This window comes from Coregonus lavaretus (genome assembly GCF_964263955.1).
Source record: "Coregonus lavaretus genome assembly, chromosome: 17".
Lineage (NCBI taxonomy): Eukaryota > Metazoa > Chordata > Actinopteri > Salmoniformes > Salmonidae > Coregonus > Coregonus lavaretus.
In genome coordinates, this window is record NC_140004.1 from 11,874,318 (window position 1) to 11,888,615 (window position 14,298).

At 45.1% G+C, this 14,298-nt stretch overlaps 1 protein-coding gene across 1 annotated transcript in view; it reads left to right on the forward strand.

Annotated features, from left to right (window-relative positions):
- Positions 1–14,298, forward strand: part of LOC311145022 (transient receptor potential cation channel subfamily M member 6-like) — a gene marked incomplete at both ends in the record, with an annotated part of 122,403 nt that overhangs the window by 53,598 nt on the left and 54,507 nt on the right. Inside the window, 3 exons of the mRNA XM_084181228.1 lie at positions 12,307–12,431; positions 13,037–13,208; positions 13,398–13,572. Coding sequence (XP_084037354.1) covers positions 12,307–12,431; positions 13,037–13,208; positions 13,398–13,572 — 472 coding nt within the window. The remainder of the gene's footprint in view (positions 1–12,306; positions 12,432–13,036; positions 13,209–13,397; positions 13,573–14,298) is intronic.

Here is a 14,298-nt window from a genome sequence, read left to right on the forward strand (position 1 = left end):
TGACGACGAACGCCGAAGCCTGCCCGAACCAGAAGGAAGGGCAGTCTCGGCAGAACCCGTGACAGTACCCCACCACCTGACACCGGCCTCGGGGACGGCCAGGAGGACGCGGCGCGGGCGAGTCGGATGATTTCGATGAAATTCTCTCAACAAGGAGGGATCGAGGATATCCCTCCTAGGAACCCAGCACCGCTCCTCTGGACCGTACCCCTCCCACTCCACGAGATACTGCAGGCCCCCCATCCGACGCCTCGAATCCAGGATGGAACGGACCGAGTACGCCGGTGCCCCCTCGATGTCTAGTGGGGGTGGATGAACCTCCCGTATCTCAGATTCCTGGAGTGGACCAGCCACCACCGGCCTGAGGAGAGACACAAGGGGTTAATGCGATAATTAGTAGGAAGCTGTAACCTATAACATACCTCGTTCAATCTCCTCAGGACTTTAAATGGGCCCACAAACCGCCTACCCAACGTCCGGCAGGGCAGGCGAAGGGGCAGGTTTTGGGTCGAGAGCCAGACCCGGTCCCCCGGTGCATACAAAAAAAAAATAACAAAATAAAAAATAACAAAATAAAAAGAAATAATAATTTAAAGTGTAAAGTAAAGTGGTGATCCGACTGGCTATAAGGTGAATGCACCTATTTGTAAGTCGCTCTGGATAAGAGCGTCTGCTAAATGACGTAAATGTAAATGTAAATGTATTACGCCGGGGCATCACTGCGGTAGGGGTCAGCGCTCGCTTTCTGCCGCCTGATGGCTCGCTGCAGGCGTTCATGGGCAGCGTCCCCGGTCTCCTGCGAGCGCCAAACCCACTCGTCCACTGCAGGTACCTCGATCTGGCTCTGATGCCAAGATGCCAGGGCCGGCTGATAACCTAACACACACTGGAAAGGAGTGAGGTCAGTTGAGGAGTGGCGGTTGGAGTTTATTGCCATCTCTGCTCAGGGTAGGAAAAACGACCACTCCCCTCGCCCGTCCTGGCAATACGACCTCAGAAACCTACCTACCTCCTGGTTGATTCTCTCCACCTGCCCGTTACTCTCGGGGTGAAAACCTGAGGTAAGGCTAACCGAGATCCCCAACCGTTCCATGAACGCCCTCCAAACCCTTGAGGTGATTTGGGGACCCCGATCAGACACTATATCCTCAGGCACCCTGTAGTGCCGGAAGACGTGTGTAGATAGGGCCTCGGCAGTTTGTAGGGCCGTAGGGAGTCCGGGCAGAGGAAGGAGGCGACAGGAAAACCGATCCACAACGACCAAGATGGTTGTGTTCCCTTTTGAGGGAGGAAGATCAGTCATAAAATCCACCGATAGGTGGGACCACGGTCGTTGTAGAACGGGTAGGGGGTGTAATTTCCCTCTGGGCAGGTGTCTAGGAGCCTTACACTGGGTGCACACCGAGCAGGAGGAAACATAAACCCTCACGTCCTTAGCTAAGGTGGGCCACCAGTACTTCCCACTAAGATAGTTCACTGTCCGACCGATGCCAGGATGACCAGAGGAGGGTGACGTGTGAGCCCAATAGATCAAACGATCGCGGACCTCCAGCGGTACGTACATACGACCCTCTGGACACTGGGGAGGAGTGGGTTCGTTACGCAATGCCCGCTCGATGTCCGCGTCAACCGCCTCCGTGTCATACAGTTGGGACAGAGCATCTGCCTTAGCGTTCTGGGAGCCTGGTCTGTAAGAAAGGGTGAAAACAAAACGGGTGAGAAACATGGACCACCTTGCCTGGCGAGGGTTTAACCTCTTCGCCGCTCGGATGTAGTCCAGATTGCGGTGGTCAGTCAAAATTAGAAAAGGGTGTTTAGCCCCCTCAAGCCAATGTCTCCACGCTTTCAGGGCTTTGACCACAGCCAACAGCTCCCGGTCCCCCACATCATAGTTGTGCTCTGCCGGGCTGAGCTTCTTCGAAAAGAAAGCACAGGGGCGGAGCTTGGGTGGCGTGCCCGAGCGCTGAGAAAGTACAGCGCCCATCCCAGCCTCGGACGCGTCCACCATCAATAAAATTCCCAGCCGTGCCTGAATCTACTAGTGTCTTATGCTGGGAATGGGGGGAAAACTCTGGAAAAACAATATCAATACACAGATTAGCAACAGGGGGCTCTGGGTGAGTCGGGTGCCTACTCACCTGAGACGGTCGACCAGTGGTCTGCCTGCTGCCTCGACCTCCTGAGGACCCTCCCCAGCACTGACCAGCAGTGTGTCCTCTGCGGCCACAGTTGGTGCAGGGAACGGTCCCTTTCCCCATCTCCCTAACAGCAGCACCTCCGAGCTCCATGGGGGTAGGCTCGGAGGTGCTGGGGGATGGAATGGACGGCCCCCGATAAGAACGTCCGCGGGCTGCCAACAGGTTATCCAACCTGATGGACATGTCCACCAGTTGGTCCAGGTTGAGATCGGTGTCCCTGCAGGCCAGTTCCCGACGGACGTCCTCCCTTAAGCTGCAACGATAATGGTCGATCAGGGCCCTCTCATTCCATCCCGCGCTGGCTGCTAAAGTTCTCCAGCGCAAACTCCTGCACGCTCCTCATCTCCTATCATAGGTGGAACAGACGTTCACCCGCCGCTCTACCCTCTGGTGGATGATCAAATACCGCCCGGAAGCGGCGGGTGAAATCCTCGTAGTGGACAGTTCTCGCGTCTATTCCTCCCCAATCGGCGTTGGCCCATTCAAGCGCCTTCCCCGATAGACAGGAGATGAGGGCGGACACGCTCTCGTATCCCGAGGGCGCCGGGTGAATGGTGGCCAGGTGGAGCTCTACCTGGAGGAGAAATCCCTGGCACCCGGCAGGTGTACCGTCATATGCCCTCGGTAGCGAGAGCCGAATCCCACTGGACCCAGGTGGCGGAGTGGTGACCAGTGTTGTAGGTGGTTGAGTGGTTGGAGATGGTGACGGGATACCACCTCTCTCCCATCGTTCCATCGTCTGGAACACTCGTTCCATGGTGACACCGAGAGTCTGAATCATCATCTCTTGTCGTTGGACTCGTTCTTCCATCATCTCAGTTAATCCGGTTGTTACTGCTGACTCCATAGTGGTGCGTGTTTCTGTCATGAATGTCTGTGGAATGCGGTAGGCCGGAGTCAAGCGCAGGACACAGAATGAAATGAAAATCTACTTTACTGTATAGTAAAGAAACAAGCAAAACCTCCAACACAGGGAGGAGCAAACGCGCTCACAAACAACACTCGAAACAAGTTACAAACACGCACAACACACAGTGGGAGCAAACAGGTTAAATAGGGAAGGACATAAAACCATAATGGGAAACAGGTGTGCAACACTAGACAACAACCAGATGAACATAGAAACATGAAACATTGATCGGCAGCAGCTAGTATTCCAGTGACGACGAACGCCGAAGCCTGCCCGAACCAGAAGGAAGGGCAGTCTCGGCAGAACCCATGACAATCCTGTTTCAGTAATAATGAGAACAGACCTTCTTCTTGAGTGTCAGATAATCTACCATTTACATAGGAGTGGTTAAAATATGCTAATAACGGTCCTCTTAGTATATCAAAAAAGGTTTGGTATACCTCGACTGGTATGCCATCCAACCCTGGAGTTTTCCCGAACTTAAAGTCTTTAATTGCATCCAGAAGTTCATCCTCTGTAATTGTCACCTTCACATGAGACTTTCTGTGTGGTTGTTAATTTTACATTATCAATAGAAAAAAAATCTCTACAATTAGCTTCAGTTATAAATTCCTTTGTCCTAGTAAAAAATAAATTATCATCCAATAGGCTTTGATTACATTTCCAATATCCTCGTTCACCTGGAAATTCAGTAAGAGTAATGTATATGCCAATTATATGATGGTCCGACCGCATTCTGTCCCCTATCAACACTTTTTAAACTTTTGGTGCCAACGAGAATGAGATAAGAAAGAAGTCAAGACGACTAGCTTGATTGAGTCTCCGCCATGTATCTCACTAGATCAGGAAATTTAAGCCTTCATATACAGTGGGGAGAACAAGTATTTGACACACTGCCGATTTTGCAGGTTTTCCTACTTACAAAGCATGTAGAGGTCTGTAATTTTTATCATAGGTACACTTCAACTGTGAGAGACGGAATCTAAAACAAAAATCTAGAAAATCACATTGTATGATTTTTAAGTAATTCATTTGCATTTTATTGCATGACATAAGTATTTGATACATCAGAAAAGCAGAACTTAATATTTGGTACAGAAACCTTTGTTTGCAATTACAGAGATCATACGTTTCCTGTAGGTCTTGACCAGGTTTGCACACACTGCAGCAGGGATTTTGGCCCACTCCTCCATACAGACCTTCTCCAGATCCTTCAGGTTTCGGGGCTGTCGCTGGGCAATACGGACTTTCAGCTCCCTCCAAAGATTTTCTATTGGGTTCAGGTCTGGAGACTGGCTAGACCACTCCAGGACCTTGAGATGCTTCTTACAGAGCCACTCCTTAGTTGCCCTGGCTGTGTGTTTCGGGTCGTTGTCATGCTGGAAGTCCCAGCCACGACCCATCTTCAATGCTCTTACTGAGGGAAGGAGGTTGTTGGCCAAGATCCCGCGATACATGGCCCCACCCATCCTCCCCTCAATACGGTGCAGTCGTCCTGTCCCCTTTGCAGAAAAGCATCCACAAAGAATGATGTTTCCATCTCCATGCTTCACGGTTGGGATGGTGTTCTTGGGGTTGTACTCATCCTTCTTCTTCCTCAAAACACGGCGAGTGGAGTTTAGACCAAAAAGCTCTATTTTTGTCTCATCAGACCACATGACCTTCTCCCATTCCTCCTCTGGATCAAGGAGAACAAGTATTTGACACACTGCCGATTTTGCAGGTTTTCCTACTTACAAAGCATGTAGAGGTCTGTAATTTTTATCATAGGTACACTTCAACTGTGAGAGACGGAATCTAAAACAAAAATCTAGAAAATCACATTGTATGATTTTTAAGTAATTCATTTGCATTTTATTGCATGACATAAGTATTTGATACATCAGAAAAGCAGAACTTAATATTTGGTACAGAAACCTTTGTTTGCAATTACAGAGATCATACGTTTCCTGTAGGTCTTGACCAGGTTTGCACACACTGCAGCAGGGATTTTGGCCCACTCCTCCATACAGACCTTCTCCAGATCCTTCAGGTTTCGGGGCTGTCGCTGGGCAATACGGACTTTCAGCTCCCTCCAAAGATTTTCTATTGGGTTCAGGTCTGGAGACTGGCTAGACCACTCCAGGACCTTGAGATGCTTCTTACAGAGCCACTCCTTAGTTGCCCTGGCTGTGTGTTTCGGGTCGTTGTCATGCTGGAAGTCCCAGCCACGACCCATCTTCAATGCTCTTACTGAGGGAAGGAGGTTGTTGGCCAAGATCCCGCGATACATGGCCCCACCCATCCTCCCCTCAATACGGTGCAGTCGTCCTGTCCCCTTTGCAGAAAAGCATCCACAAAGAATGATGTTTCCATCTCCATGCTTCACGGTTGGGATGGTGTTCTTGGGGTTGTACTCATCCTTCTTCTTCCTCAAAACACGGCGAGTGGAGTTTAGACCAAAAAGCTCTATTTTTGTCTCATCAGACCACATGACCTTCTCCCATTCCTCCTCTGGATCAAGGAGAACAAGTATTTGACACACTGCCGATTTTGCAGGTTTTCCTACTTACAAAGCATGTAGAGGTCTGTAATTTTTATCATAGGTACACTTCAACTGTGAGAGACGGAATCTAAAACAAAAATCCAGAAAATCACATTCTATGATTTTTAAGTAATTAATTTGCATTTTATTGCATGACATAAGTATTTGATCACCTACCAACCAGTAAGAATTCCAGCTCTCACAGACCTGTTAGTTTTTCTTTAAGAAGCCCTCCTGTTCTCCACTCATTACCTGTATTAACTGCACCTGTTTGAACTCGTTACCTGTATAAAAGACACCTGTCCACACACTCAATCAAACAGACTCCAACCTCTCCACAATGGCCAAGACCAGAGAGCTGTGTAAGGACACCAGGGATAAAATTGTAGACCTGCACAAGGCTGGGATGGGCTACAGGACAATAGGCAAGCAGCTTGGTGAGAAGGCAACAACTGTTGGCGCAATTATTAGAAAATGGAAGAAGTTCAAGATGACGGTCAATCACCCTCGGTCTGGGGCTCCATGCAAGATCTCACCTCCTGGGGCATCAATGATCATGAGGAAGGTGAGGGATCAGCCCAGAACTACACGGCAGGACCTGGTCAATGACCTGAAGAGAGCTGGGACCACAGTCTCAAAGAAAACCATTAGTAACACACTACGCCGTCATGGATTAAAATCCTGCAGCGCACGCAAGGTCCCCCTGCTCAAGCCAGCGCATGTCCAGGCCCGTCTGAAGTTTGCCAATGACCATCTGGATGATCCAGAGGAGGAATGGGAGAAGGTCATGTGGTCTGATGAGACAAAAATAGAGCTTTTTGGTCTAAACTCCACTCGCCGTGTTTGGAGGAAGAAGAAGGATTAGTACAACCCCAAGAACACCATCCCAACCGTGAAGCATGGAGGTGGAAACATCATTCTTTGGGGATGCTTTTCTGCAAAGGGGACAGGATGACTGCACCATATTGAGGGGAGGATGGATGGGGCCATGTATCGCGAGATCTTGGCCAACAACCTCCTTCCCTCAGTAAGAGCATTGAAGATGGGTCGTGGCTGGGTCTTCCAGCATGACAACGACCTGAAACACACAGCCAGGGCAACTAAGGAGTGGCTCCGTAAGAAGCATCTCAAGGTCCTGGAGTGGCCTAGCCAGTCTCCAGACCTGAACCCAATAGAAAATCTTTGGAGGGAGCTGAAAGTCCGTATTTCCCAGCGACAGCCACGAAACCTGAAGGATCTGGAGAAGGTCTGTATGGAGGAGTGGGCCAAAATCCCTGCTGCAGTGTGTGCAAACCTGGTCAAGACCTACAGGAAACGTATGATCTCTGTAATTGCAAACAAAGGTTTCTGTACCAAATATTAAGTTATGCTTTTCTGATGTATCAAATACTTATGTCATGCAATAAAATGCAAATTATTACTTAAAAATCATACAATGTGATTTTCTGGATTTTTGTTTTAGATTCCGTCTCTCACAGTTGAAGTGTACCTATGATAAAAATTACAGACCTCTACATGCTTTGTAAGTAGGAAAACCTGCAAAATCGGCAGTGTATCAAATACTTGTTCTCCCCACTGTATTGTCAAAGAAGTGTGGATCAAAATTATTTGGTCCATAAGGTTAATGAGCCATATCTGTTTATGGTCCAATAACATATTTAAAATAATCCATCTACCTTGTGTATCTATTTGGACAATTTGCACATTCGGATCGAAATTACTATTAATTAATATCATCACCCCTTTTGAATTTCTTTGCCCATGGGAGAAGTATATTTCGCCCCCCCCCCCATTCCTTTTCCCACGCAACTTTATCTAGAATTGTTGAATGAGTTTCCTGTAAACAATAGATATTATATTCCTTCTCTTTGAGCCATGTAAATATTGTTCTTCTTTTGTTATTATCAACTAAGCCATTACAATTATAACTGGCTATACTTATTTCACCATACACCATAATGAGATACAAGTTTCAAGTCTATTTATCATTATATATGTTTGTAAATTTACCAATAAAAAATACCGTAATGTTTGAGTGTCCATATAGCTGTACCGTGATATTTGCATTGCTACTAAGTAACTTTTCAATTGTTCTCCACTAATTCCCCCGCTAAAGCCCCTCCCCATTCCAAGTTGAGCCGTCATCCCAGTGATCGGCATCCCACCCACGTCCCTCCGGATCCCTAGGGCCCCGAGAGGCCAGGACCCATCCATCGAAAACAGCACACAGTGCCACCCACAAAACAGAAGCAGATGAACCGCCAAAAGCATTTCCAATGCTGTCACCTCTATATATATATATATATATATATATATATATATATATATATATCTATTTAAAATATATATCTATTCAAATATCCTGCATATCTTATTTTCCATCATTATCAATTAATATGCGTAACAATGTCGGCAGTTCATGCGCAGGATGTCAACATACAACCCGGATTGCCATTGTATGACATTTAATTTATTGACAAGCAGGGGCGGTGTGTTCAATAGGGCGATATGGGCGACGCACTGCCAAACGGGAAAAGGAAGGGATTTTTTTTCTAATCAATTATATCACGGCAACAGTAGTTCAGTGTTCTAATCTAGACGTCTGATCTGCCAGCCACTAAATGTCCAATCAGGCTAAAGTCGTGCTTCAAATGTCCCCGCCCGTTTTGGGGCGATTTCAGTCAGGTTGAAAATCGCCCAGAAGTCTCTCATAGCCTCTAATGTAAAATTTTTTTTTTTCAAATTTCAGGAGCTTTCAATACAATCTCTATGGGTTTCTGAGGGCTTGCACTTACGCGCTTTCGTCATACGTAACGTAACGTAACCATGAACGTAACTAAGAAACTACTCTTTCACCCTGAAGGCGGCATGGCAGACAGCACCGCTTGGACAGCGACTGGTGTAACCGACATGCACCATCTTTCAGAAAAGATTAAGAAAAATGAGCTGTCAAAGACCCACATTGATAGCTGTTTGAGATTGTCTGCTTTAGGGAGAGTGAATATTGCCACTCAACTGGATGAGGGATACAGGCTAGCTGTCCGCCGCCACAACGATGAGGTTAGCAACAGCAGAGTTGTGAACACTGTCTACGAGAATCGAGACGACCTCATAGAATGTTTTGAAGCCATCCGGACGGGTTCATTGGGTTCATTTGACCAGCCCACCGTACCAGAAGCTACAGAAGAAGGACATCGATGCTGTCTTTATCAAACGTGCCCTCGACAGCTTCGCAAGCAGTGTGCAGGCCATAAGGTAAGATAAAGATTAAACAATATCATTCGATCTTTCTCAAAGCAGAGCTTTATTTGAAAATGTATGCATGAAAGGAGACTGCATTTGTGTTTGAAATTACATTATTCTCATTATATATGGCCAGTGGTGTAATCTATCTTATTTTATATACTATGTGTACTGTACAGTGGTGCTCATAAGTGTATGAACACATTCTAAAGCTGACTAAAAAGAGGAATAAAAAAATAAAAAAATCATCTTTTGGAAATTGATCTTAATGACTTAATTAAAAAAGTTGGAAAATCCAACCTTTAAGGACACCAATTTTCTTTTCTTTTTTATTCCTATTTTTAGTCAACTTTAGCATGGGATCATAAGCTTATGAGCACCACTGTATACTGTGCTGAACATCCAGGCTATGTGAGACACAAAGGCTAACTTAAACACTAAAGACTTTATGCATCCCTGCCCATTTTAAGTGGAACTGAAGTATTTGTACTATACATGGATACATTGCATATACCTGTGCATCACATAGACAACAATACTGTACAAAGCCAACAAACACATTGGTCTGTTTGCCTTCAGGGACTCCTCTCAACAGCAGCTGCAAGAAGCAACAGGAGCCAAAAGACCCAGAACAGCTTTGAGAGAAGAGGAGAAGCAGAGGCTGTCTGAAGAGGTCTGCAACACCATCCTGGATCACACCAAAGAAAGGTTCTCTTTCTCTGGCCACCTTGTGAGTGCTACCTTACTGCAAGCAGACATGTTTGAAAGGTACTGCCATTCAAAAAAATAAAAAATCTGTTCATGTTCATTTTTACAAATCTATACAATTGGCCAGAATATGGTTGTTCATATTTACAAATCTATACAATTGGCCAGAATATGGTTGTTCATTTTTACAAAGCCATACATATTGTTTATGCAGTGTTGAGGAATGTGAAAGAACACCCTTGATTATTTTTACTGTGATAACTTATTTTGCTTTTGTAAGCCAACACTTTTGAGATCAGTCAATAAATGCTTCTGGTATTGACTTATATGCTGCCCCTGTCTTCATGTTGTTGCTGGACATATCTTTTTAAAAATGTGTGTAGGTCACCTAAATCATCAGAAAAATTGCCCCCCCTGAGAATTTTTTCAGGAGCCGCCTCTGCTTAACGCCACACCCTTCCAAACACAAAAATGCACACCACATGGTTGACTGCGGAGGAAATGGGCCGAGCGCGCAAACGCACCTGCATCCCACACCTGCCGCAAGGGGGAAAGGACGCCATGGAAAACACAGGACCAACCACAACAACCGCCCGCCAAAACAACAATTTCCCGCCAATTAGTTGTATTTGAAGATCTATTATTCTGTTTGTTATCTTTTCTTGTTATATCTTTTTATCCTTTTTTAACATACTATACTTACTATAAATGTTCTTTAATATTACATTCCCTATCATTGCTAGTATTTGGTGTTCCCTCTATTCCTGTTACCTTCCACTCTCTTTCTATTTTTGTTCTGTCATTTCTGTCTGTCGCGGTACTGTCTTTGTCTGTCATTCCTTGGAAGAGCTTTACACTCCCTTGCCATGTGTCCTGTTTTGTCACAATTAAAACACTCTATCGTCTGATCCTGTCCATTTTTTCCATTCTCTGTTAGGTCCCTTTCCCTTAAAGCTCCCTTTATGCTGATCTTCTATTTCCCCGAGAGTCGCTATTAGATACTCTTCGTCTACAGCCCACTGTAAAATAACTCTGTCCCCCCTTCCTGGGGTCCAGTCTCCCTTCACAGCTGCCCAATCCTTTCCTACCACTTGTCTGACTGCTCGTTCCAGCTCTTTTCTCAGTCTGTCTACATCCTCCCTACGCTCTCTCTCTGTCTCTCGCTTTCTCTCTCTATCTTGCTCTCCCCCTCTTCCTAATCTTTACTGGTCTCTCCCCTCCCCCCCACTGCTCCTTCCTCCTCCAACATTCCGGCTTGGCCGTCATATGGCGGGGGAGATGCGGGGACCTGTCCTAATCTTCTTCTACACACAACAACCTCATAATTTGGATTCTCTTTTGGATTCTCGTTTTTCATATTCTGCAACATGTTTCATAATCTTCTCAGAGCCTAACAGTTTCTCCCCTCCCTGGGTTGGAGGCCTATTTCCTCTTATTGGTTTCACAGTTGTCACAAGTTGTCTGTCGACAGTTCTCCTTCTCCTTTGTTGTCTGACCTAACTCCTACTTATATTGCTAAACAATGTCATAATCTTAACGTGTCCTACGCACACACATTACTAGATTATAGTCTTATATTTCTAATACATTTCACACCGTTATATAGTTTCAGGGTGGAATACTTTAGTCACTACTTTTAACATTAAAAAGTATTCTATCAGGAGGCCAGGTCATCTGATGCAACACTCCATCACTCTCCTTCTTGGTCAAATAGCTCTTACACTTACATTTATTATTATTATTTATATTTATTATATTACACAGCCTGGAGTGTGTTGGGTCATTGTCCTCTTGAAAAACAAATGATAGTCCCACTAAGCGCAAACCAGATGGGATGGCGTATTGCTGCAGAATGCTGTGGTAGCCATGCTGGTTAAGTGTGCCTTGAATTTTAAATAAATAACTGATAGTGTCACCAGCAAAACACCCCCACACCATCACACCACCTCCTCCATGCTTCACGGTGGGAACCATACATGCAGAGATCACCCATTCACCTACTCTGCATCTCACAAAGACACGGCGGTTGGAACCAAAAATCTCAAATTTGGACTCACCAGACCAAACCAGAATTTCTGAGGCTGGTAACTCTAATGAACTTATCCTCTGCAGCAGAGGTAACTCTGGGTCTTTCTTTCCTGTGGCGGTCCTCATGAGAGCCAGTTTCATCATAGCGCTTGATGGTTTTTGCGACTGCACTTGAAGAAACTTTAAAAGTTCTTGAAATGTTCCGTATTGACTGACTTTCATGTCTTAAAGTAATGATGGACTGTCGTTTCTCTTTGCTTATTTGAGCTGTTCTTGCCATAATATGGACTTGGTCTTTTACCAAATAGGGCTAACTTCTGTGTTCCACCCCTACCTTGTCACAACACAACTGATTGGCACAAATGCATTAAGAAGGAAAGAAATTCCACAAATTAACAGGCACACCTGTTAATTGAAATGCATTCCAGGTGACTACCTCATGAAGCTGGTTGAGAGAATGCCAAGTGTGTAAAGCTGTCATCAAGGCAAAGGGTGGCTATTTGAAGAAAATGTGTTTAACACTTTTTTGGTTACTACATGATTCCATATGTGTTATTTCATAGTTTTGATGTCTTCACTATTATTCTACAGTGTAGAAAATAGTAAAAATAAAGAAAAACCGTTGAATGAGTAGGTGTGTCCAAACTTTTGACTGGTACTGTATGTAAATGGACTGAGTATACGACCCTTCCTAGGTGTGTCCCAGTATGTAGGGGAGGCTGTGAAAGCATACGGCACCCATTGCCGCAGGAAGAGGAACGCTGTAGGGGTCACGCCCTGGGGCGTAATTGACAACCACAGTGACCTTATAGGGAGAGATGTGAGTGTTGTTCTCTGTTAAGATATCAGTGCATTTAAGGAAAGTTTCAAATGAACCTTTTACTGCAATGGGCTAAATCAGGGTCACACAGAGTGTTTCTTGGTAGTATTAAACAAATCTACTTTGAAACAAAAGTATACACCTCACACATATGGTTATGGGCTTAAAAAAGAAGACACCTCTACCATGTCAGATATAGAGTTGAAATGTATTCAATTTATAATTTGCATCCCAATATTACACGTTATATACATCACAGAAGACTGAACTATAACAAAACCATTTGACATAGAAACACTGGATTGTCGGCGGCTTTTAAAAAATAATGTTGATTATTTATGAAATTATGAAAAATATTAATAACATTCCACCCATGAGGCCACTAGGTAATTTGACTGCAGGAAAGGGCTACATCATGCGTCCACATTATAAGAAGGATTGCTGTATTTTTTGCACAGATCTGTACTCATTTTTGCCACGAAAATGTCACCTTTTATCTCCCTTGAGTTGCCATATGCTCTCACTTTTCCGCTTGGACTATCCCAAATCCTCTTCTATTTTCTCTCTGGCCTGCTTTCTGACCTGTTTTCTGATACCTAAACCAGGTGCTCAGGCCTTACCAGCCCCTGAGAAACCCCTTGAGTAAGACGGTGTGTTTGAACAGCCTGCACTCCCACTTCCTGTTAGTGGACGATGGAACTCTGGGAAAACATGGCTGCCAGCTGGGACTCAGGAGGAAGCTGGAGAGACACATTCAACTGCAGAAGATCCATCCTAGTGAGTATGTGTGTGGCTGTGTGAATGTGTCGATCTGTGTGTGTGTGTGTGTGTGTGTGTGTGTGTGTGTGTGTGTGTAAGAAAAAGAAAGATTGCAATGTGTGTGTGTGTGTTTGTGTGTGTGAGAGTATTGTAATACACGTGTGTAACAGTGTGTGTGTGTGTGTGTGATGTATCTATCTCTGGCAGGGCTTAACCAGGGTGTGCCAGTGGTGTGTGTGGTGGTGGAGGGCGGCCCTGGAATTGTGTCCATGGTGCTGGACTATGTGAGCAGTGTGCCCCCCGTGCCTGTGTTCGTCTTCGAGGGATCAGGCCGGGCGGCTGACTTGCTGGCATTCTTACACAAACAGACCACTATGGATAGGTGTGGAGTGACACTGTAGTCATCTACAGTATATGTTTTTTTCAGGTTTTCGCTCTCAAAATCACACTTTAATTACACAACAATGATAAAACCAAATCAGGAGACCACTTCTGTGATTTTTTTTGTTGTTGGTGTAGTTACCCGTTAATTCAAGTGAATGCACCTAGCACTGTTGTTTGGTTAGCAGCGTTTCTGTGGCGCACACATGTGATGAAGTTTGCAAAACAAATGCCCACTGGGTTGATGCAAATAATCATGATATCATTCTGCCAAGTAGGCATAGGCTTCATTTCATAGTTCACATTTAATTGAGAAGGTTTTTGGGAAAGCCTTTCCATCTACCCGAAGGCTTTCATTAACATCGCAATATTTTTTCCTGTTCCATAGTTTTTTGGTTGTGGCAGCAACAATTTAGCAGCGGCGGTGCGCCCACCCCAAAGTAAAACATATTTTCACATGACCCTTCCCTTGCACTCTGAAATAAATTGAACACCTTCCCCCCTCATAGAATTAACTCAAAATAATATTTTCAACCACAAATAACAAAAACTGTGTTTAGGTGCATCCTGTTTCCATTGATCATCCTTGAGATGTTTCTACAAGTTGATTGGAGTCCACCTGTGTTAAATTCAATTGATTGGACATGATTTGGAAAGGCACACACTTGTCTATATAATGTCCCACAGTTGACAGTGCATGTCAGAGCAAAAACCAAGCCATGAGGTG